The following is a 23580-nucleotide window of genomic DNA, read 5'->3' on the forward strand; positions in this document are numbered from 1 at the left end:
AAAGCCATTTCCTCCCTCCCCCCCCACTGGGGAGGAGAATCTGAAAGGAATATTAAACTCTAGGGTTGAGATAAGAAAAATTTAATAACTCTAAACAGAATTTAAAAAGTTAAGAAATACAATAATAATAATAATGATAATATTAATAACAGCAGTCATCATGAGAAGGTGGGTAAAAGGATAAAATCCAAAGGAAAAGGGAGAAAGGAAAGCAAGTGATGCACAGTACAACTGCTCAACATCCTCTGACCGATGCCCAGCCAGTCCCTGAGCAATGATTCCCCCCGCACCTCCCCCTCCAATTTTATATACCAAGCATGACGTCCCATGGAATGGAATACCTCTTTGGCTGGTTCAGGTCATCTGACCTGGCTGTGTCCCTTGCCACTCTCTTGTGCCCACCCCTCCAGCACTCTGGCTGGCAAGGCCCAAGAAACTGAAAAATTCTTCAACGTAGCATAAACATTACCCAGCAACAACTGAAAACATCAGTGCATTATCAACATAGTTCTCACATCACAGCCAGAACACAGCACTGTACTAGCAACTAAGAAGAAAGTTAACTCCATCCCAGCTGAAACCAGGACAGTGACGAATGGGGCATGAGCTGGCAATGTGGGCTTGGTGCCCAGAAAGCCACTCACACATCCTGGGCTGCAGAAGAAGTAGCGTGGCCAGCAGGGCGAGGGAGGTGGTTCTCCCCTTCTACTCTGCTTTCATGAGACCCCAGCTGCAGGACTGCGCTCAGCTCTGGGGCCCACAGTCACTACAGACATGGGCCAGTTGCATTAGGTCCAGAGAAGGACCACCTAAATGGTCAAAGGGCTGGAACATGTGATGACCCAGGCTGTTGTGACCAGGCAAAAGGCAATGGTTTTGTAACTGGAAGAGGGTTGGTGTTGATGAGAGGGAAAGAAACATTTTACGATGAGGGTGGTGAGACAGTGGAACAGGTTGCCACGGAGAAGGTGTGCATGCGCCATCCTTGGAAGGGTTCATAGTCAGGTTAGACGGGGCTTTGAGCAGCCAGACCTAGTGAAGGAGGTCCCTGTCCATGACACAGGGCTGGGCTAGGTGAACTTGAAAGGTACCTTCCAACCCAAACCATTCTTTAGATCCATGAAAGACTCGGTGTGGCTTTGCACTTTCCCCTGCTCAGCCCCTCAAGTTCGGAGATATAAGAGCAGGAACTCCTGTGAATAAAAATGTAACTAGTAAGGGTTATTCTGCTCTCTTAGACCAGAGCTATACACGTGGCCGTTTAAATTTTCTTCCCCCAAATGGAAAAATACAAAAGGAGAAGAAAAAATTAACAAAAAAACAAAGGAGACCCTTTGCAGGTCTACCATGACAGGACTGCAGAGGATTTTGCTTCATTCGGTTTCTGATGCCTCACTGAGTACTCCAACACCAATTTTTCCTTGATGGTACACGTCCCAGGCAAGGAAAGCAGAACGGAGAATGAAGTCTTCCGCAGCTATCAAACCGTGTGTTGCTCTTCTCGTTGCCGCCGATTTCACCAAGAGCGGCTGAGTTCCTTTGTGTTCTGCTCTGCCGCACGAATCGGGTGCTGAGCACTCTCTGCGATGGGGGAGGTGACCGAAAGCCCCTGGCAGTGTACCTGAGCGTTGAACGCCCCCGGGGCCGGCGCAGCCCCCGCGCCCCGAGGAGCGCGGCCATCAGCCGGCTGCGGTGGCGTCGTGGCGCCTCCGGGTGCCGCTGTTGGCCGACGCGGAGCCACAGCCGCAGCCGCAGCCGCCGCAGCGTCCTGCCCCCACGGGCTGCTGGCTCGCACGGAGCCGGCCAGAGCGGCAGCGGCACGGGCAGTAGCCGCGAGAGGCGGCGCGGGGAGCAGCGGCGTCCGAGCCGGCGCCGAGATCGCTGCCCTCCGGCGGCCCCCGCGCTCGTGGCGGAGCGGGGCTGCAAGGGAGGGAGGGCAGCGGCAGGAGGGAGGAGCGCGGCGAGCGCTGGCGAGAATGGCGGGCAGGCCGGGGCCGAGCCGGCGGCCAGCGGCCGGGCGAGCGCTGCTGCCCGCTGTGCTGCTGTGCTTGTGCTGCCGGGCGGCGCCGGAGCGGATCCGCTACGCCATCCCCGAGGAGCTGGGCAGAGGCTCGCTGGTGGGGCCGCTGGCGCGGGACCTGGGGCTGAGCCCGGCCGAGCTGCCGGCACGCAAGCTGCGGCTCAGCGCCGAGAAGCAATACTTCAGCGTGAGCGGGGAGAACGGGAACCTGTACGTGAGCGAGAGGCTGGACCGGGAGCAGATGTGCGGCGAGTCGCCGTCCTGCGCCGTCAGCTTCGAGGCGCTGGTGCAGAACCCGCTCAACGTCTTCCACGTCGACGTCGCCATCCACGACGTCAACGACAACGCACCGGCCTTCAGCAAGGCTGCTCTCCACCTCGACATCGGTGAATGGACGCTTCCAGGAGCTCGTTTTCCGCTGGAGATGGCCCGAGACGCGGACGTGGGCAGCAACTCGCAGCTGACTTACCAGCTCAGCAGCAACCCGTCCTTCAGCCTGGCCGTCAAGGAGAGCCCGGATGGAAGCGAGCAGCCGGAGTTAGTCCTGGAGCGCGCGTTGGACCGTGAGAAGCAGAGCTCCTTCGAGCTGGTGCTGACGGCGGTGGATGGCGGAGACCCCGCCAGGTCCGGGACCGTGCAGGTTCGCGTCAACGTGACGGACGCCAACGACAACCCGCCCGTGTTCAGTAAAAGCGTCTACGAGGCGCGAGTGCGGGAGAATCTGCCGCCGGGGTCGCCGGTGCTGCGGGTGCGGGCCACGGATGCGGACGCGGGCTCCAACGCGCGGGTCTCCTACTCCTTCGGCAACGTCCCCGACGGCGTCCGCGCGTTGTTCAGCGTGGACAGCGAGAGCGGCGAGGTCAGGACGGCGGGGCCCCTCGATTTCGAGGAGAGGAGTAAATACAGCTTCGGCCTGGAGGCGAGGGACGGCGGCGGGCTGACGACGCACTGCAGGGTGCAGCTAGAGGTCACCGATGAGAACGACAACGCGCCCGAAATCACGGTGCTGTCGGTGTCGAGCCCGGTGCCCGAGGACGCGCCGGCCGGCACGGTGGTGGCCGTGGTGAAAGTACGGGACAGGGACTCTGGGGAGAACGGTCAGGTGTCGTGCGAGCTGTCGGGCGAGGCACCGCTGTCGATCGTGGCGTCGTCGGGCGGCTCGTACAAGGTGGTGACGGCGAGCGCGCTGGACCGGGAGCAGGCGGCCGAGCACCGGGTGACGGTGGTGGCCAGGGACGGCGGCAGCCCGGCGCTGTCCAGCCACACGGCGCTGGTGCTGGAGGTGTCGGACGTGAACGACAACGCGCCGGTGTTCGAGGAGGCCGCCTACAGCGCCTACGTGGCGGAGAACAACGCGGCGGGCGCGCCGGTGCTGCGCGTGCGCGCGCGGGACGCGGACGCGGGCGCCAACGGGCGCGTGAGCTACTGGCTGGCGGGCGGCAGCGCGGGCGCGGCGCCGTACGTGTCGGTGGAGGCGCGGAGCGGCGCGGTGTACGCGCAGCGCTCCTTCGACTACGAGCAGTGCCGAGAGTTCGCGGTGGCGGTGCGGGCGCAGGACGGCGGGGCGCCGGCGCGGAGCTCCACGGCGACGGTGCGCGTCTTCGTGCTGGACCGCAACGACAACGCGCCGCGCGTGCTGTGGCCGGCGGCGGGCGCGGGGGCGGGGGCGGCGGCGGGCGCGGGGCCGTTCGAGGTGGTGCCGCGCTCGGCCGAGGCCGGGTACCTGGTGGCCAAGGTGGTGGCGGTGGACGCGGACGCGGGGCGCAACGCGTGGCTGTCGTACGAGCTGGTGCAGGCGCCGGAGCCGGCGCTGTTCCGCGTGGGGCTGCACAGCGGCGAGGTGCGCACGGCGCGGGCCGTGTCGGAGAGGGACGCGGCCAAGCAGCGGCTGGTGGCCGTGGTGAAGGACCACGGGCAGCCGGCGCTGTCGGCCACGGCCACGCTGCACGTGGTGCTGGCCGAGAGCTTGCAGGAGGCGCTGCCGGAGCTGAGCGAGCGGGCGGCGGGCGCCGACGCGCCGGCGGAGCTGCAGTTCTACCTGGTGCTGGCGCTGGCGCTGCTGTCCGCGCTGTTCCTGCTGAGCGTGGCGCTGGCCGTGGTGGCGCGGGTGCGCGGCGCCGGGCCGCCCGCCGTCCTGCGCTGCCTGGGCGCGCAGCGCTTCTCCGTGGCCGGCGCCGCCTTCCCGGCCGACTTCTGCGAGGGCACCTTGCCCTACTCCTACAACCTGTGCGTGGCGCCGGGCCGCGCCGTCGCCGAGGGCGCTTGGCTGCCGCCGCCGCTGCCCAGCCTGCCCGCGGAGGAGCTGCTCGGCGGGGAGCCCTGCGGGAAGCCGAGCCCGAGCAGCAGCGCCGGCGCGGGAGAGCCGCCCGCGGACGCCGACGCACCGCAGGTCGGTAAGCCCGCGCGCTCGCGCTCCTCCCCTCGAGCCTTTCTGAGCCGCCGACCGCTCTTCCCCGGGGCTTCCCGCGGGGGCGGCGCAGGGGCAGCGCTGGGCCGTGTCCCCGCCAGGGAACGGAGGCACGCACGGGCTCTCCGCCTGCCCCTTGATGCTCTTTCTCACAGGAAGGTGCGCGCGGCGCCGTGACCGGGGCAGTTACCCCGGCGCTTGTTCCCCGCCAGTGAGCGGTTCCCTCCTTCCGCCAGGTGCCCTCCCATCTTCTGGAGAAGTCTGCAGGAACGGCTGCATTCGGGGGGCAGATAAATTTCATCAGGGCGTGATTTTCCCGAGTTCTGTGCACGATTCTTTCTCCTCTCTTTTTCCTGGGTGGTAGTTCCCTCTTCCTTACTGGCCCTGTTCTGTCTCTCTGTCTGAGACAAGCGCAGGGGTAGAACGGCAAAAAAAAAGGGAGGGGAAAAAGTCGCCTCTTGTGTTTCAGAGCCTGTCTTCCCATCCTGAGAACATACGTAAGACTACAATGAGGAACGCAAAACGACAGCGCTTGGGCACTCGAATGAAGTGCATTTGCACATTTTCGCATCGTCCACGTGGCTTAGGGTTTGCAGCCGTCCTTGTCTTCTGCCGCTTCCTACAGCATTTAGTGGGAAAGGTGTCCCACGGCCGGGAAGATTCACGAACTAGACAAGTGTTTTCCTGCCACGCATCAAGCTCTTACAGCGTGATTTTTGAGAAGATGAAAGCCGCTGCGCGGTCGTTGAAACCGATTATAGAATTATCAGTATCGAATTATTGAATGACCTGGATAAATGTGAATGTACATAAGCTATCCTAGGTCATGCGGGGAGAAATCCCAGAGCCCGTGCATGTGCCCGAGCAACGCCCCTCGTCAGGGGCTGGCTGGGCGGGGGTGGGGCGCTGAGGTTCTGTGTTGCTGGCCGCCACCCCCTTTAGCCTTTAACCGCCTAATGACCGTCAGCGGTGGCGGAGCGTTTAATCTGGGGCGTGTTCCTGGCGGCTGGGTGAATGAGCCTGATCCCTCTGGCTCCCGGGGGACGCTCTGGACATCGTGTTTTTGTTGCAGAGCCTGTTTGCTTTTGCTGTCCTTGTACCGGTCGTTCAGCGTGACGGCTACAGAAGCCAGTGATGGGAGGGTTGTGCTTTTGGAGTAAAAGTCTTGAGCATCGTTTTACGAAAAAATGTATATTTTTGTGTATCCACGGCCGTTAGGCAGTCATCATTGCCGTGCGGTAGCCTCAGGCGAGCCGCGGGAGGCGCGCTCTGTCTCCCTGGCCGGGATGGTCTCGGGGAGCCAGGCAGGGGCGGGCGGGAGAGAAGGCGACGGCGGAGATCCCCGCTGGACGGGACCCGCTGCCTCCGCGGCGAGTGCCGCGTCCCGGCGAGCTGCCCGTGGGGAGGCCGGGCGGGCCGCGCTCGGCAGCGCTCGGTGCCTGCAGTGCCGGGAGGAGGCTGCGGGCGCCGCTGTTGACCGAGGAGGAGCGAGAGGAAGGCCGGAGCGCTGCAGGCAGCCCCGCCCGCTGCGGCCCGGCTCGCTCGCTCTCTCGCTCGCTGGCTGGCTCGGCGGCCGGGCGGTCTGCGAGCGTCCCCGCGGTGTGTAGCCGCGCTGCACCGAGGCGGAGGGGATCGGAGCGGCGAGACGTTCCCGTACCCGTGCCCGTGTCGTCGGGCAGCGGCGGGGTCTGCCTGCCGTGCCGCGGCGGAGATGTGCGCGGCGGGGAGGCGCTGGGGCCGGCGGGAGCGAGCCCTGCTCTGGTGCGTCCTGCTGGCGGCGTGGGAGGCGGCGTGGGGGCAGCTGCGCTACTCGGTGCCCGAGGAGATGCCGAAGGGCTCGTTCGTGGGCGACGTGGCCAAGGACCTGGCGCTGCAGCTGCCCGCGCTCCCCGACCGCGGCGTGAGCCTTGTCTGCGAAGGTAAGGCGCAGTATTTCGCCCTGCATGGGAAGACGGGACATTTGGTGACGGCGGAGAGGATAGACAGAGAGCAGCTCTGCCGGCGGGTGGAGAAATGCGTGCTGCGCTGTGAGGTGATAGTGGACGGGGAAATGAAGGTTTACGGCGTCGACGTGGAGATCACGGACATTAACGACAACGCGCCCAGCTTCCGACAGGCTGAAAAAGAACTTCGAATGAGCGAGATGACAGCGCCGGGGTTGCGGTTTCCCTTGGCCGAGGCTCACGACCCAGACGCGGGAGCGAATTCGCTGCAGAGCTACGAGCTGAGCGGCGACGAGCACTTCTCGCTGGCCGTGCAGGCGGGCCCCGGCGGGGACCAGCGCCCCGAGCTGGTGCTGGCCAAGGCGCTGGACCGGGAGGAGGCGGCGTTCCACGAGCTGGTGCTGAGGGCGAGCGACGGCGGCGAGCCGGCACGGACGGGCACGGCGCGGATCCGCGTGGCCGTGCTGGACGCGAACGACAACGCGCCCCAGTTCAGCCAGGCCGAGTACACGGTGCGTGTGCCGGAGGACGTACCCGTGGGCTCCGTCCTCCTCACCGTCACGGCCTCCGACGCAGACGAGGGGCTGAACGGGCACGTGAAATACAGTTTTAAAAGAATTTCAGACAGAGCGTCAGAACATTTTTACCTAGACACTGAGACTGGGGAAATATCCGTTAAGGGGGCTGTGGACTTCGAGGACATGTCCTCACATCAAATGGAGCTTCAGGCATATGACGGCGGAGGTCTCTCCGACACTGCCAAAGTCGCAATCAGCGTGACAGACGTGAACGACAACACGCCCGAGATTTCTGTGCGGTCGGCGCTGAGCGCGATCTCCGAGGACGCGCCGTCGGGGACGGTGGTGGCCCTGCTGCACGTGCAGGACCGGGACTCGGGGGCGAACGGCGAGGTGCGGTGCAGCATCGGCGAGGGGCTGCCGTTCCGGCTGGAGAAGTCGTTTGAGGGCTACTACCGCGTGGTGACGGCGAGGGAGCTGGACCGGGAGGAGGTGGCGGAGTACAACGTGACGGTGCGGGCGGCGGACGGCGGGTCGCCGTCGCTGTGGAGCGGCGCGGTGCTGGCGCTGCGGGTGCTGGACGTGAACGACAACGCGCCGGTGTTCGCGGAGGCGCGCTACAGCGCCCGTCTGCCCGAGAACAACGCGGCGGGCGCGCTGGTGCTGACGGTGCGGGCGGCGGACGCGGACTGGGGTCAGAACGCGCGCGTGCGGTACCGGCTGTCGGAGGGGCGGGTGCGCGGCGCGCCGCTCTCGTCCTACGTGTCGGTGCAGGCGGAGACGGGCGCGCTGTACGCGCTGCGCTCCTTCGACTACGAGGAGGTGCGCGAGGTGGGGCTGTGGGTGCGGGCGGAGGACGGCGGCGCGCCGGCGCTGAGCAGCAACGTGTCGGTGCGGCTCGTGATCGTGGACGAGAACGACAACGCGCCGCAGGTGCTGTACCCGCCGGCGGCGCCGGGCGCGGGCTGGGCGGGCGTGGAGCTGGCGCCGCGCTCGGCGGAGCCCGGGGCGCTGGTGGCCAAGGTGGTGGCGGTGGACGCGGACGCGGGGCAGAACGCGTGGCTGTCGTACGAGCTGGCCAAGGCGACGGAGCCGGGGCTGTTCCGCGTGGGGCTGCACAGCGGCGAGGTGCGCACGGCGCGCTTCCCGCTGGCCCGCGACGCGGCGCGGCAGAGCCTGGTGGTGGTGGTGAAGGACCACGGGCGGCCGGCGCTGTCGGCCACGGCCACGCTGACGGTGGTGCTGGCCGAGAGCGTGGCCGAGCTGCTCTCGGAGCTGGGCAGCGCGGCGGCGGCGCCGGGCGAGCCGGCCGGCAGCCTGACGCGCTGGCTGGTGGTGGCCGTGGCGGCCGTGTCCTGCCTCTTCCTCGCCTTCCTGCTGCTGCTGCTGGCGCTGCGCCTGCGGCGCTGGCGCCGCTCGCAGCTGCTGGCGGCGGGCAGCGGCGCCGCGCGCGGCGTCCCGGCCTCGCACTTCGTGGGCATCGACGGCGTCCGCGCCTTCCTGCACTCCTACTCGCACGAGGTGTCGCTCACCGCCGACTCGCGCAAGAGCCAGCTCCGCTTGTCGGCCGGCAGCTGCTGCGACACCCTCCCGGCCCGGCCGCCGCCTGACGAGCCCGCGCCGCTGCTCGGCGACGACCCCGCCGCGCCCCCGGTGAGTGCCTCTGCCCGCGCTTGGCTGCCTTTCCTTCCTGCCGCTCTGGAGTTTCTCGCTGCCCCTTGCCTTCCCTCTGCGCACGCAGGCAAGGCCGGCGCAGCTGCGGGGTGCGCTCCTGCCTCTCGTTCCCGCGGGGCCCGTGCCTGGCTGGCTCATCCGGCGCTCCGGCTGCGGTGGCAGGCAGGGGCGCTGAGGGCCCCTGGCGCTCTCTCGCGGGGCTGGCGAGGGGAGGAGGCGTAGGCACGACCGCAGCAGGACAGGCGCCGGGGTGCGTGGGGGTGCATGGTCTGGAGGGAGCGCTCGGGACTCCTGCTTTGCTCGGTATCCACCCCCAGGCTCTGCTGGTGAGCCTTGCAGAGAATACGCCTCCCTTCTTGGAATGCTCCCAGGCGTGATAATGGCGCACGTCACAGAGAAGTGGCCTGGGGGACTGGCCCTTTGGTGAGAGGTGCTGGCACATTAGGAGGGTCCAAGAACACCACGCGACTTGTGAGGGGCTGTTGACGGGCATCCTGGGAGCTGTCCTAGAGCGGCTGCAGATGGGTATAAGACACGTCGTTTAGCCATAGGAATGTTATTCCAACTGCACTGCGAGCCCTGGGAGGTCCTTCCTGTGTGTTCGCCCATTGTCACAGTGTTTTTAACAAATGGCTTAATTATGTGCTTATGGCAATGGCCATTACAAGAGCTTTGGGAGGAGCCACCTGAGTGTGATGTACCTGCTAAATACCTGAATTAGTTCCTGAGCCTAAGTGCAGTGCTCGAGAAGAGAATGCTATGATCCCTTCAGTTCAGCAGGGGTTAATTTCTTGCCTTGCTCGGTGTGATGATCCGGAAGTGGGTTGTCACCTCTGATAATATGTGCAAGATCAGATCTGCTACATTTCTCTGACTGTCACATACCTGGCTTGATGATCACTGCTGTAAAGAGGAAGACGATCATAGCTCTGTTTCCTTAAAATGTTACTGGAGTAACAAGCAACACAAGTGTTTTGTTAGTTCCCAGGCTTCACTGCATTCATCAATTTATTCTTCCTTTTGAGTGATGTGTGCTGTACATGGCAGTTATTGAGCATTGACGTGCACTTTATGTCATGGTTTGGGAATCGTCTATCTTCCAAGGTGCCCCTGTGCTGTAGTAGGATTGTGTATCTTTGAGGTGATCCTTGGATGACAGGGTCTTTATCGGAGCTGCGTATCACTTATGGACTTGAGAATGCTGTGTATTTCCCTTAAGTAGTGTGATGCGCGGAGAAATCCCTTTGCGTGCATCTGTGTTGTGGTCCTTGTTCTTCAGTAAGGAGAAGTTGGCGTGCAGCTTTTCTTTCAGTGGTGTCTGTCTGCAGATGTAGCCTTCCCATTGTGTAATGTTTGGGCAGGGTGAAAAGTTCTGCCTGTCCAGAGACCGGGCAGGTGAAAAAGGTTGCTATGCCTGACATCTGAAATGTCTGAAACATATAACTGCTGTAAAAGTTTAGTTTGTCCTAGTTGTTACAGGGAGCCCGCAGCTGTGGTTCCATGCATTTTCCCTCTTCTACTCTGCAAAGACATTCCATTGAGGAAATGTGGCTGTGGTCTTTGGTGTGAGCCACTCACTTGCTTATTACCAACTAGATACCATTCTTGGGTAGCTTCTGCGGTTGGCAGGGGCTGAACTGTGAAGCTGTGATTCGTTCTCTGCAGCAGATGTCTCGTTCTTTCCTTGTTGGTTGTCCAGGCCTAAAGCTGGGCCTCATTGCGCCTGGTGACCCTTACAACATTTGAAGGTCTCTTCTAGTTGTTGGGCTGGCAAAGCACTTCCCATCCATACCATGAGGGTGTACAGCTGCCAAGGCAAAGACTTTGATGCCCTTCTGTTTCCCTAAGGTGCCACCAAATGACATGCTCTTTAGCCTGTGGCTGACACGTGGCCAAAACACTGGTTACTGTCCATGGTGCAACTGAAGGCTGTGAGCGCAGAGCCAGGAGGATGAGTGGGAGGCTTGTAGCCAGGGAAACCGGTGGGTCAGCATGGTTCTGGCTGAGCAACGGTCTGATTTTGTGCCTTTTGCCAAGGCCTGTGCCATTCAGGCAGTGGTCCTGGTTGCCCTGTCCTGAAAGGGAATGTCGGTCCTCTAGCAGTTTGCGCAGGAACTGTTGGTGTAGGACCATGATGCATGGGAAGAACGGCTCCAATTCCCCTGTGAAACTGCATTACCCATCTGTCTGCCCCTGTAACATTGTGATGTGGAGTTTCTTCATAGTTGTAATGACACTGTCTTTCAGGCCTTTGTGTCCTGGAAGGTCGTGGTTCATTTCCCCCCTTTCTGCAGAGTGCTTTTGCATTTGAAACTGTGCTTTCTTCAGCCACCAAAGACAGACTTTTGCCTGTGAGGAAAAGCAAGCAGAAGCTAAAAGAGAGTCTGCTGTAGTAGCCCAGGAGAATGAGGAGGGTCCAAGAACGCCACACGACTTGTGAGGGGCTGTTGACGAGCATCCTGGGAGCTGTCTGTGAGCAGCTGTAGAAGGGTATAAGACACGTCGGCGGCCAAAGGAATGTTATGGTGTGTGACTGTTGTGTGTTTACGCCAGCTGGTAACCATAAAGCCATTTGCTCGCTCCCCCCCACTGGGGAGGAGAATCTGAAAGGAATGTAAAACTCAAGGACTGAGATAAGAAAAATTTAATAACTCTAAACAGAATTTTAAAAGTTAAGAACTACAGTAATAAAAATAATCATAATATTAATAACAGGAGTCATCATGAGAAGGTGGGTAAAAGAATAAAATCCAAAGGAAAAGGGAGAAAGGAAAGCAAGTGATGCACAGTACAACTGCTCAACATCCGCTGACCGATGCCCAGCCAGTCCCTGAGCAATGATTCCCCCCGCACCTCCCCCTCCAAGTTTATATACCAAGCATGACATCCCATGGGATGGAATACCTCTTTGGCTGGTTCAGGTCATCTGACCTGGCTGTGTCCCTTGCCACTCTCTTGTGCCCCTCCAGCACTCTGGCTGGCAAGGCCCAAGAAACCGAAAAATTCTTGACGTAGCATAAAAAATACCCAGCAACAACTGGAAACATCAGTGCATTATCAACATAGTTCTCACATCACAGCCAGAACACAGCACTGTACTCACTACTAAGAAGAAAGTTAACTCCATCCCAGCTGAAACCAGGACAGTGACGAATGGGACGTGAGCTGGCAATGTGGGCTTGGTGCCCAGAAAGCCACTCACATCCTGGGCTGCAGAAGAAGTAGTGTGGCCAGCAGGCCAAGTGAGGTGGTTCTTCCCCTCTACTCTGCTTTCGTGAGACCCCAGCTGCAGGACTACGCTCAGCTCTGGGGCCCACAGTCACAACAGACATGGACCAGTTACATTAGGTCCAGAGAAGGACCACCTAAATGGCCAAAGGGCTGGAACATCTGATGATCCAGGCTGTTGTGACAAGGCAAGAGGCAATGGTTTTGTACTGGAAGAGGGTTGGTGTTGATGAGTCGGAAAGAAACATTTTATGATGAGGGTGGCCAGACAGTGGAACAGGTTGCCACTGAGAAGGCGTGGATGTGCCATCCTTGGAAGGGTTCATAGTCAGGTTAGATGGGGCTTTGAGCAACCTGACCTAGTGAAGGAGGTCCCTGTCCATGGCACAGGGCTGGGTTAGGTGAACTTGAAAGGTCCCTTCCAATGCAAATCATTCTTTGGTTTCATGAAAGACTCGGTATTGCTTTGCACTTTCCCCTGCTCAGCTCCACAAGTTCGGAGATACAAGAGCAGAAACTCCTGTGAATGAAAATGGAACTAGTAAGGGTTATTCTGCTCTCTTAGACCAGAGCTATACACGTGGCCGTTTAAATTTTCTTCCCCCAAATGGAAATATACAAAAGGAGAAGAAAAAAATAATAAGAAAACAAAAGAGACACGTTGTAAGTCTAACATGACAGGACTGCAGAGGACTTTGCTTCATTCTGTTTCTGATGCCTTATTGAGTACTCCAGCACGAATTTTTCCTTGATGGTACTCGTTCTAGGTAAGGAAAGCAGAACGGAGAATGAAGTCTTCCGCAGCTATCAATCTGTGTGTTGCTCTTCTCGTTGCCGCCGATTTCACCAAGAGCGGCTGAGTTCCTTTGTGTTCTGCTCTGCCGCGCGTATCGGGTGCTGAGCACTCTCTGCGATGGGGGAGGTGACTCGAAAGCCCCTGGCAGTGTACCTGAGCGTTAAACGCCCCCGGGGCCGGCGCAGCCGCCACGCCCCGCGGATCGCGGCCATCAGCCGGCTGCGGTGACACCGTGGCGCCTCCGGGTGCCGCTGTTGGCCGACGCGGAGCGGCGCTGGAGCCGGAGCCGCAGCCGCAGCCGCCGCAGCGTCCTGCCCCCACGGGCTGCTGGCTCGCAAGGCGCCGGGCAGCAGCGGCGAGAGGCGGCGCCGAGATCGCTGCCCTCCGGCGGCCCCCGCGCTCGTGGCGGAGCGGGGCTGCAAGGGAGGGAGGGCAGCGGCAGGAGGGAGGAGCGCGGCGAGCGCTGGCGAGAATGGCGGGCAGGCCGGGGCCGAGCCGGCGGCCAGCGGCCGGGCGAGCGCTGCTGCCCGCTGTGCTGCTGTGCTTGTGCTGCCGGGCGGCGCCGGAGCGGATCCGCTACGCCATCCCCGAGGAGCTGGGCAGAGGCTCGCTGGTGGGGCCGCTGGCGCGGGACCTGGGGCTGAGCCCGGCCGAGCTGCCGGCACGCAAGCTGCGGGTGGCGTCTGCCGCTAAGAGGCAGCTGAGATACTTCAGCGTGAGCGGGGAGAACGGGAACCTGTACGTGAGCGAGAGGCTGGACCGGGAGCAGATGTGCGGCGAGTCGCCGTCCTGCGCCGTCAGCTTCGAGGCGCTGGTGCAGAACCCGCTCAACGTCTTCCACGTCGACGTCGCCATCCACGACGTCAACGACAACGCACCGGCCTTCAGCAAGGCTGCTCTCCACCTCGACATCATAGAGCTGACTATTCCCGGCGCTCGTTTTCCGCTGGAGATGGCCCGAGACGCGGACGTGGGCAGCAACTCGCAGCTGACTTACCAGCTCAGCAGCAACCCGTCCTTCAGCCTGGCCGTCAAGGAGAGCCCGGATGGAAGCAAGCAGCCGGAGTTAGTGCTGGAGCGCGCGTTGGACCGTGAGAAGCAGAGCTCCTTCGAGCTGCTGCTGACGGCGGTGGATGGCGGGGACCCCGCCAGGTCCGGGACCGTGCAGGTTCGCGTCAACGTGACGGACGCCAACGACAACCCCCCCGTGTTCAGTAAAAGCATCTACGAGGCGCGAGTGCGGGAGAATCTGCCGCCGGGGTCGCCGGTGCTGCGGGTGCGGGCCACGGATGCGGACGCGGGCTCCAACGCGCGGGTCTCCTACTCCTTCGGCAACGTCCCCGACGGCGTCCGCGCGTTGTTCAGCGTGGACAGCGAGAGCGGCGAGGTCAGGACGGCGGGGCCCCTCGATTTCGAGGAGAGGAGTAAATACAGCTTCGGCCTGGAAGCGAGGGACGGCGGCGGGCTGACGGCGCACTGCAGGGTGCAGCTAGAGATCACCGACGAGAACGACAACGCGCCCGAAATCACGGTGCTGTCGGTGTCGAGCCCGGTGCCCGAGGACGCGCCGGCCGGCACGGTGGTGGCCCTGCTGAACGTGAACGACGCGGACTCCGGGGAGAACGGTCAGGTGTCGTGCGAGCTGTCGGGCGAGGCGCCGCTGTCGATCGTGGCGTCGTCGGGCGGCTCGTACAAGGTGGTGACGGCGAGCGCGCTGGACCGGGAGCAGGCGGCCGAGCACCGGGTGACGGTGGTGGCCAGGGACGGCGGCAGCCCGGCGCTGTCCAGCCGCACGGCGCTGGTGCTGGAGGTGTCGGACGTGAACGACAACGCGCCGGTGTTCGAGGAGGCCGCCTACAGCGCCTACGTGGCGGAGAACAACGCGGCGGGCGCGCCGGTGCTGCGCGTGCGCGCGCGGGACGCGGACGCGGGCGCCAACGGGCGCGTGAGCTACTGGCTGGCGGGCGGCAGCGCGGGCGCGGCGCCGTACGTGTCGGTGGAGGCGCGGAGCGGCGCGGTGTACGCGCAGCGCTCCTTCGACTACGAGCAGTGCCGCGAGTTCGCGGTGGCGGTGCGGGCGCAGGACGGCGGGGCGCCGGCGCGGAGCTCCACGGCGACGGTGCGCGTCTTCGTGCTGGACCGCAACGACAACGCGCCGCGCGTGCTGTGGCCGGCGGCGGCGGCGGGCGCGGGGGCGGAGGCGGCGGCGGGCGCGGGGCCGTTCGAGGTGGTGCCGCGCTCGGCCGAGGCCGGGTACCTGGTGGCCAAGGTGGTGGCGGTGGACGCGGACGCGGGGCGCAACGCGTGGCTGTCGTACGAGCTGGTGCAGGCGCCGGAGCCGGCGCTGTTCCGCGTGGGGCTGCACAGCGGCGAGGTGCGCACGGCGCGGGCCGTGTCGGAGAGGGACGCGGCCAAGCAGCGGCTGGTGGCCGTGGTGAAGGACCACGGGCAGCCGGCGCTGTCGGCCACGGCCACGCTGCACGTGGTGCTGGCCGAGAGCTTGCAGGAGGCGCTGCCGGAGCTGAGCGAGCGGGCGGCGGGCGCCGACGCGCCGGCGGAGCTGCAGTTCTACCTGGTGCTGGCGCTGGCGCTGCTGTCCGCGCTGTTCCTGCTGAGCGTGGCGCTGGCCGTGGTGGCGCGGGTGCGCGGCGCCGGGCCGCCCGCCGTCCTGCGCTGCCTGGGCGCGCAGCGCTTCTCCGTGGCCGGCGCCGCTTTCCCGGCCGACTTCTGCGAGGGCACCTTGCCCTACTCCTACAACCTGTGCGTGGCGCCGGGCCGCGCCGTCGCCGAGGGCGCTTGGCTGCCGCCGCCGCTGCCCAGCCTGCCCGCGGAGGAGCTGCTCGGCGGGGAGCCCTGCGGGAAGCCGAGCCCGAGCAGCAGCGCCGGCGCGGGAGAGCCGCCCGCGGACGCCGACGCACCGCAGGTCGGTAAGCCCGCGCGCTCGCGCCCCTCCCCTCGAGCCTTTCCGAGCCGCCGACCGCTCTTCCCCGGGGCTTCCCGCGGGGGCGGTGCAGGTGCAGCGCTGAGCCGTGTCCCCGCCAGGGAACGGAGGCACGCACGGGCTCTCCGCCTGCCCCTTGATGCTCTTTCCCACAGGAAGGTGCGCGTGGCGCCGTGACCGGGGCAGTTACCCCGGCGCTTGTTCCCCGCCAGTGAGCGGTTTCCTCCTTCTGCCAGGTGCCCTCCCATCTTCTGGAGAAGTCTGCAGGAACGGCTGCATTCGGGGGGCAGATAAATTTCATCAGGGCGTGATTTTCCCGAGTTCTGTGCGCTATTATTTCTCCTTTTTCCTGGGTGGTAGTTCCCTCCTCCTTACTGGCCCTCTTCTGTCTGTCTGTCTGAGACAAGCGCAGGTGTAGAACGGCAAAAAAGAAAGCGAAAGAAAGTCGCCTCTTGTTGTGTTTCAGAGCCTGTCTTCCCATCCTGAGAACATACCTAAGACTACAATGAGGAACGCAAAACGACACTATTTGCGCACTCGAATAAAGTGCCTTTGCACATTTTCGCATCGTCCGCGTGGCTTAGGGTTTGCAGCCGTCCTTGTCTTCTGCCGCTTCCTACAGCATTTAGTGGCAAAGTTGTGTCCCACGGCCGGGAAGATTCACGAACTAGACAAGTGTTTTCCTGCCACGCATCAAGCTCTTACAGCGTGATTTTTGAGAAGATGAAAGCCGCTGCGCGGTCGTTGAAACCGATTATAGAATTATCAGTATCGAATTATCGAATGTCTTGGAAAAATGTGAATGTGTATAAGCTATCCTGTGTCTTGCGGGGAGAAATCCCAGAGCCCGTGTAGGTGCCCGAGCAGCCCCCCTCGTCAGGGTCTGGCTGGGCGGGGGTGGGGCGCTGAGGTTCTGTGTTGCTGGCCGCCACCCCCTTTAGCCTTTAACCGCCTAATGACCGTCAGCGGTGGCGGAGCGTTTAATCTGGGGCGTGTTCCTGGCGGCTGGGTGAATGAGCCTGATCCCTCTGGCTCCCGGGGGACGCTCTGGACGTCGTGTTTTGTGTTGCAGAGCCTGTTTGCTCTTGCTGTCCTTGTACCGGTCGTTCAGCGTGACGGCTACAGAAGCCAGTGGTGGTGGTGGGCAGGGGTTTATGGTTTTGGACTACTGGTCTGAGCGTCGTATTACGAGAAAAATTACTTTTTCCGCAACGATCCGCTGCATCCATGGCGGTTAGGCAGTCATCATTGCCGTGCGGTAGCATCAGGCGAGCCGCGGGAGGCGCGCTCTGTCTCCCTGGCCGGGATGGTCTCGGGGAGCCAGGCAGGGGCGGGCGGGAGAGAAGGCGACGGCGGAGATCCCCGCTGGACGGGACCCGCTGCCTCCGCGGCGAGTGCCGCGTCCCGGCGAGCTGCCCGTGGGGAGGCCGGGCGGGCCGCGCTCGGCAGCGCTCGGTGCCTGCAGTGCCGGGAGGAGGCTGCGGGCGCCGCTGTTGACCGAGGAGGAGCGAGAGGAAGGCCGGAGCGCTGCCGGCAGCCCCGCCCGCTGCCGCCCGGCTCGCTCGCTCTCTCGCTCGCTGGCTGGCTCGGCGGCCGGGCGGTCTGCGAGCGTCCCCGCGGTGCGGAGCCGCGCTGCACCGAGGCGGAGGGGCCCGGAGCGGCGAGCCGTGCCCGTGCCCGTGTCGGTGTGAGGCGGCGGGGATCTCCCGGCGGTGCCGCAGCAGGGATGTGCGCGGCGGGGAGGCGCTGGGGCCGGCGGGAGCGAGCCCTGCTCTGGTGCGTCCTGCTGGCGGCGTGGGAGGCGGCGTGGGGGCAGCTGCGCTACTCGGTGCCCGAGGAGATGCCGAAGGGCTCGTTCGTGGGCGACGTGGCCAAGGACCTGGCGCTGCAGCTGCCCGCGCTCCCCGACCGCGGCGTGCGCATCATAGACAGAGGCAGGGCGCAGTATTTCGCCCTGCACGGGAAGACGGGACATTTGGTGACGGCGGAGAGGATAGACAGAGAGCAGCTCTGCCGGCTGGTGGAGAAATGCGTGCTGCGCTGTGAGGTGATAGTGGACGGGGAAATGAAGGTTTACGGCATCGACGTGGAGATCACGGACATTAACGACAACGCGCCCAGCTTCCGAGAGGCAGAAAAAGAACTTCGAATGAGCGAGATGACAGCGCCGGGGTCGCGGTTTCCTTTGGCCGAGGCTCACGACGCGGACGCGGGAGCGAATTCGCTGCAGAGCTACGAGCTAAGCGGCGACGAGCACTTCTCGCTGGCCGTGCAGGCGGGCCCCGGCGGGGACCAGCGCCCCGAGCTGGTGCTGGCCAAGGCGCTGGACCGGGAGGAGGCGGCGTTCCACGAGCTGGTGCTGAGGGCGAGCGACGGCGGCGAGCCGGCACGGACGGGCACGGCGCGGATCCGCGTGGCCGTGCTGGACGCGAATGACAACGCGCCCCAGTTCAGCCAGGCCGAGTACACGGTGCGTGTGCCGGAGGACGTGCCCGTGGGCTCCGTCCTCCTCACCGTCACGGCCGCCGACGCCGACGAGGGGCTGAACGGGCACGTGAAATACAGTTTTAAAAGAATTTCAGACAGAGCGTCAGAACTTTTTTACCTAGACACTGAGACAGGGGAAATATCCGTTAAGGACCATTTGGACTTCGAGGACACGTCCTCACATCAAATGGAGCTTCAGGCATATGACGGCGGAGGTCTCTCCGACACGGCCAAAGTCGCGATCAGCGTGACAGACGTGAACGACAACGCGCCCGAACTGACAGTATCGTCGGCGCTGAGCGCGATCTCCGAGGACGCGCCGTCGGGGACGGTGGTGGCCCTGCTGCACGTGCAGGACCGGGACTCGGGGGCGAACGGCGAGGTGCGGTGCAGCATCGGCGAGGGGCTGCCGTTCCGGCTGGAGAAGTCGTTTGAGGGCTACTACCGCGTGGTGACGGCGAGGGAGCTGGACCGGGAGGAGGTGGCGGAGTACAACGTGACGGTGCGGGCGGCGGACGGCGGGTCGCCGTCGCTGTGGAGCGGCGCGGTGCTGGCGCTGCGGGTGCTGGACGTGAACGACAACGCGCCGGTGTTCGCGGAGGCGCGCTACAGCGCCCGTCTGCCCGAGAACAACGCGGCGGGCGCGCTGGTGCTGACGGTGCGGGCGGCGGACGCGGACTGGGGTCAGAACGCGCGCGTGCGGTACCGGCTGTCGGAGGGGCGGGTGCGCGGCGCGCCGCTCTCGTCCTACGTGTCGGTGCAGGCGGAGACGGGCGCGCTGTACGCGCTGCGCTCCTTCGACTACGAGGAGGTGCGCGAGGTGGGGCTGTGGGTGCGGGCGGAGGACGGCGGCGCGCCGGCGCTGAGCAGCAACGTGTCGGTGCGGCTCGTGATCGTGGACGAGAACGACAACGCGCCGCAGGTGCTGTACCCGCCGGCGGCGCCGGGCGCGGGCTGGGCGGGCGTGGAGCTGGCGCCGCGCTCGGCGGAGCCCGGGGCGCTGGTGGCCAAGGTGGTGGCGGTGGACGCGGACGCGGGGCAGAACGCGTGGCTGTCGTACGAGCTGGCCAAGGCGACGGAGCCGGGGCTGTTCCGCGTGGGGCTGCACAGCGGCGAGGTGCGCACGGCGCGCTTCCCGCTGGCCCGCGACGCGGCGCGGCAGAGCCTGGTGGTGGTGGTGAAGGACCACGGGCGGCCGGCGCTGTCGGCCACGGCCACGCTGACCGTGGTGCTGGCCGAGAGCGTGGCCGAGCTGCTCTCGGAGCTGGGCAGCGCGGCGGCGGCGCCGGGCGAGCCGGCCGGCAGCCTGACGCGCTGGCTGGTGGTGGCCGTGGCGGCCGTGTCCTGCCTCTTCCTCGCCTTCCTGCTGCTGCTGCTGGCGCTGCGCCTGCGGCGCTGGCGCCGCTCGCAGCTGCTGGCGGCGGGCAGCGGCGCCGCGCGCGGCGTCCCGGCCTCGCACTTCGTGGGCATCGACGGCGTCCGCGCCTTCCTGCACTCCTACTCGCACGAGGTGTCGCTCACCGCCGACTCGCGCAAGAGCCAGCTCCGCTTGTCGGCCGGCAGCTGCTGCGACACCCTCCCGGCCCGGCCGCCGCCCGACGAGCCCGCGCCGCTGCTCGGCGACGACCCCGCCGCGCCCCCGGTGAGTGCCTCTGCCCGCGCTTGGCTGCCTTTCCTTCCTGCCGCTCTGGAGTTTCTCGCTGCCCCTTGCCTTCCCTCTGCGCACGCAGGCAAGGCCGGCGCAGCTGCGGGGTGCGCTCCTGCCTCTCGTTCCCGCGGGGCCCGTGCCTGGCTGGCTCATCCGGCGCTCCGGCTGCGGTGGCAGGCAGGGGCGCTGAGGGTCCCTGGCGCTCTCTCGCGGGGCTGGCGGGGGAAGGAGGCGTAAGCACGACCTCAGCAGGACAGGCGCGGGGGTGTGTGTGGGTGCATGGATTTGAGGGAGCGCTCGGGACTCCTGCTTTGCTCGGTATCCACCCCCAGGCTCTGCTGGTGAGCCTTGCAGAGAATACGCCTCCCTTCTTGGAATGCTCCCAGGCGTGATAATGGCGCACGTCACAGAGAAGTGGCCTGGGGGACTGGCCCTTTGGTGAGAGGTGCTGGCACATTAGGAGGGTCCAAGAACACCACGCGACTTGTGAGGGGCTGTTGACGGGCATCCTGGGAGCTGTCCTAGAGCGGCTGCAGATGGGTATAAGACACGTCGTTTAGCCATAGGAATGTTATTCCAACTGCACTGCGAGCCCTGGGAGGTCCTTCCTGTGTGTTCGCCCATTGTCACAGTGTTTTTAACAAATGGCTTAATTATGTGCTTATGGCAAGGGCCATTACAAGAGATTTGGGAGGAGCCAACTGAATATTCATTCCCTGCTAAATACCTGAATTAGTTCCTGAGCCTAAGTGCCTTGCTCCAAGAAGAGAATGCCATGATCCCTTCAATTCAGCACGGGTTAATTTCTTGCCTTGCTCGGTGTGATGATCTGGAAGTGGGTTGTCATTTCTGATAACATGTGCAAGATCAGATCTGCTACACTTCTCTGACTGTCACGTACCTGGCTTTGATGGTCACTGCTGTAAAGAGGAAGACAATCATAGCTCTGTTTCCTTAAAATGTTACTGGAGGAAATGCTTTTGGTTGTCACAAACAACAGAAGTGTTATGTTACTTCACAGGCTTCACTGCATTCATCAATTATTCTTCCTGTTGAGTGATGTGTGCTGTACATGGCAATCAGTGAGCATTGATGTGCACTTTATGTCGTGGTTTGGGAATCGTCTATCTTCCAAATTGCCCATGTGCTGTAGTAGGATTGTGTATCTTTGAGGTGATCCTTGGATGACTGGTTCTCTATCAGAGCTGCGTATCACTTATGGACTTGAGAATGCTGTGTATTTCCCTGAAGTAGTGTGATGTGCGGAGAAATCCCTTTGAATGCATCTGTGTTGTGATCCTTGGTCTCAGTAAGGAGAAGCTGGCGTGCAGCTTTTCTTTCAGTAGTGTCTGTCTGAAGAGGTAGCCTTCCCGTTGTGTAATGTTTGGGCAGGGTGAAAAGTTCTGCCTGTCCAGAGACTGGGCAGGTGAAAAAGGTTGCTATGCCTGACATCTGAAATGTCTGGAAGATGTAATGGTGCTGTAAAATTTCAGTTTGTCCTAGTTGTTACAGGGAGCCCGCAGCTGTGGTTCCATGCATTTTCCCTCTTCTACTCTGCAAAGACATTCCATTGAGGAAATGTGGCTGTGGTCTTTGGTGTGAGCCACTCATGCTTATTACCAAGATACTGTTCTTGCATCGCTTCTGCAGTTGGCAGGGGCTGAACTGTGAAGCTGTGATTCGTTCTCTGCAGCAGATGTCTCGTTCTTTCCTTGTTGGTTGCCCAGGCCTAAGTCTGGGCCTCATTGCGCCTGGTGACCCTTACAACATTTAAAGTTCTCTTCTAGTTGTTGGGCTGGCAAAGCACTTCCCATCCATACCATGAAGGTGTACAGCTGCCAAGGCAAAGACTTTGATGCCCTTCTGTTTCCCTAAGGTGCCACCAAATGACATGCTCTTTAGCCTGTGGCTGACACGTGGCCAAAACACTGGTTACTGTCCATGGTGCAACTGAAGGCTGTGAGCGCAGAGCCAGGAGGTTGGGAGGGAGGCTTGGAGCCACGGAAACCGGTGGGTCAGCGTGGTCCTGTCTGAGCAACGGTCTGATTTTGTGCCTTTTGCCAAGGCCTGTGCCATTCAGGCAGTGGTCCTGGTTGCGCTGTCCTGAAAGGGAATGTCAGTCCTCTAGCAGTTTGCCCTGGAAATGTTTGTGTTGGACAATGATGCACGGGAAGAACGGCTTCAATTCCTCTGTGAAACTGCATTACCCTTCTGTCTGCCCCTGTAACACTGCGATGTGGAGTTTCTTCATAGTTGTAATGACACTGTCTTTCAGGCCTTTGTGTCCTGGAAGGTCGTGGTTCGTTTCCCCCCTTTCTGCAGAATGCTTTTGCATTTGAAACCGTGCGTGGCATTTTGCAGCAAATACTTCCTTCAGCCACCAAAGACAGACTTTTGCCTGTGAGGAAAAGCAAGCAGAAGCTAAAAGAGAGTCTGTTGTAGTAGCCCAGGAGAATGAGCATGAGAAAGAGACCGATGATAAGGTGTTTACACTTATTGCTTCATATTTGTGGGAGATGAACGGGTCACACAGTAGAAAAAAAGGTTTCTGGGAGCTGATGACTATTTCTTAAAATGACCCCCCCTGCTACTATGCAGTTCAGGGTAAGACTTCAGGGCCACACTGGCAGATTGAAATCTGTGTGACTTCCAGGTGCTCTCAGGGAGGAATTTCAATGCCTGCAGTGAAGACCAAGAAAACTTCCAGGTGAGTTTCTCTGACAACACTTCGTCTTCTGATGCTTCCTTGCCTTGCTTTGTTGATTTATGGGGGTTTTTTTCTTGGTTTCCTGTGCATGTAGGTTTCCTTGTCATTATCAGCAGAGCTTTGTTTAGCAATGTGTCACATGTTAGTGCCTCTTGTCCACACTACAGCAAGTGTGAAAGGCAGGAGATGTCAGAGTATCTTTGTGTTCTGTTATTGTTGGAGGAATCTCTTTAAACATGACCTTAGTGGAAGTCACATCTCTATGGAAGAGCGCCTGTGTTAAAAGAAGGGGAGAGTTTCCTCCTCAGCGAACAGTGTGATCACCTTGACTCTGTTGGGTGGCTTCTCCTCTTTTGTTTTGGCCTTTTATCAATGGTGGGCTTGGAGACAATCCTTCTGTTTGTTCTCAGACTTGTGAGGAAATGTAACTCCCCCCTTGGTGGGATTGTAGTGCATTGTATTAGCACGGTATGTCTTTTCCAACTCTGAGAAGGCCAGTAGCAAATCATCCAGTTGTGTATGGTGGTAGAGAAGAGAGGGGAGCTGTGTGTGTGAGGCTGTAGAAGAACAGATGGTCATTTCCTTGCCTTGTCATAGTTAACACAACTGTGTGCCTGACGGTGTACCATGTGTGCAGCTGGGGTTCCTGCTTCTCAGACAGTGTGGCCTAAGAAATGCTATTCCCTGTGATGCTTTCATTCCTGCATGATTCTGACTCTTGCCTCGCTTGTTGTCACGAGCTAGAGTTTGACCTCCGTGTGCCTGATGACATAGGGAAGGTCAGGTCCCTTGCAATTCCCAGAGTGCAGGCTCAGATCGCATACACCCCTTTGATGTTGAGAGCTGTAAAGAGGAAGGCTTTCCTAGGCATACGTGTGCTCCCAGAGGCGCACTTGTCTGTAGTGAGAAAGAGGAAGACCATCCCTAGTGCAGTCCTCAAAGTGCAGAGTAATGACCCAGCCCAAGCAAATTTCCATTAGCACACCTGGGGCCTGTGGGAGAACATGTGCATCGTTGGAAGACTGTGCAGGGTATCCTCCATACAGCCCCCCAATATACTCTGGCTGCTAAACTGGAGAAATATGGGACTGTTAGATCACTGGCTGAATGGCCCTGTTCCAAGAGTTCAAGTCAGTGGCTCAATGTTCAAGTAGATATCAGTAACATGTGGTGTCCTACAATGGTCTGTACTTGGATCAGTATGCTTTTGT

At 61.8% G+C, this 23580-nt stretch overlaps 4 protein-coding genes across 4 annotated transcripts; all 4 read left to right on the forward strand.

Moving 5' to 3' along the window:
- The first annotated feature begins 1266 nt into the window (after positions 1 to 1266).
- Positions 1267 to 4604, forward strand: LOC129736633 (protocadherin gamma-B2-like). The gene has a single exon (XM_055718442.1). The coding sequence runs from the start codon at positions 1977 to 1979 to the stop codon at positions 4602 to 4604; it is 2628 nt and encodes an 875-aa protein (XP_055574417.1). The 5' UTR covers positions 1267 to 1976.
- A 1065-nt stretch (positions 4605 to 5669) lies between these two features.
- Positions 5670 to 12650, forward strand: LOC129736634 (protocadherin gamma-A10-like). The gene is given in 4 exon segments (XM_055718443.1): positions 5670 to 5974; positions 5976 to 6058; positions 6060 to 8541; positions 12558 to 12650. Coding segments are annotated over 4 exon segments (2919 nt in total). The 5' UTR covers positions 5670 to 5713.
- Positions 12651 to 12955: 305 nt separating this feature from the next.
- Positions 12956 to 15704, forward strand: LOC129736635 (protocadherin gamma-B5-like). The gene has a single exon (XM_055718444.1). The coding sequence runs from the start codon at positions 13059 to 13061 to the stop codon at positions 15702 to 15704; it is 2646 nt and encodes an 881-aa protein (XP_055574419.1). The 5' UTR covers positions 12956 to 13058.
- A 1049-nt stretch (positions 15705 to 16753) lies between these two features.
- LOC129736636 (protocadherin gamma-A10-like) lies at positions 16754 to 19899 on the forward strand. The gene has a single exon (XM_055718445.1). It carries the CDS (start codon positions 16834 to 16836, stop codon positions 19897 to 19899), a length of 3066 nt encoding a protein of 1021 aa, XP_055574420.1. The 5' UTR covers positions 16754 to 16833.
- Positions 19900 to 23580: the final 3681 nt, after the last annotated feature.

Source organism: Falco cherrug, chromosome 8 (genome assembly GCF_023634085.1).
Source record: "Falco cherrug isolate bFalChe1 chromosome 8, bFalChe1.pri, whole genome shotgun sequence".
Lineage (NCBI taxonomy): Eukaryota > Metazoa > Chordata > Aves > Falconiformes > Falconidae > Falco > Falco cherrug.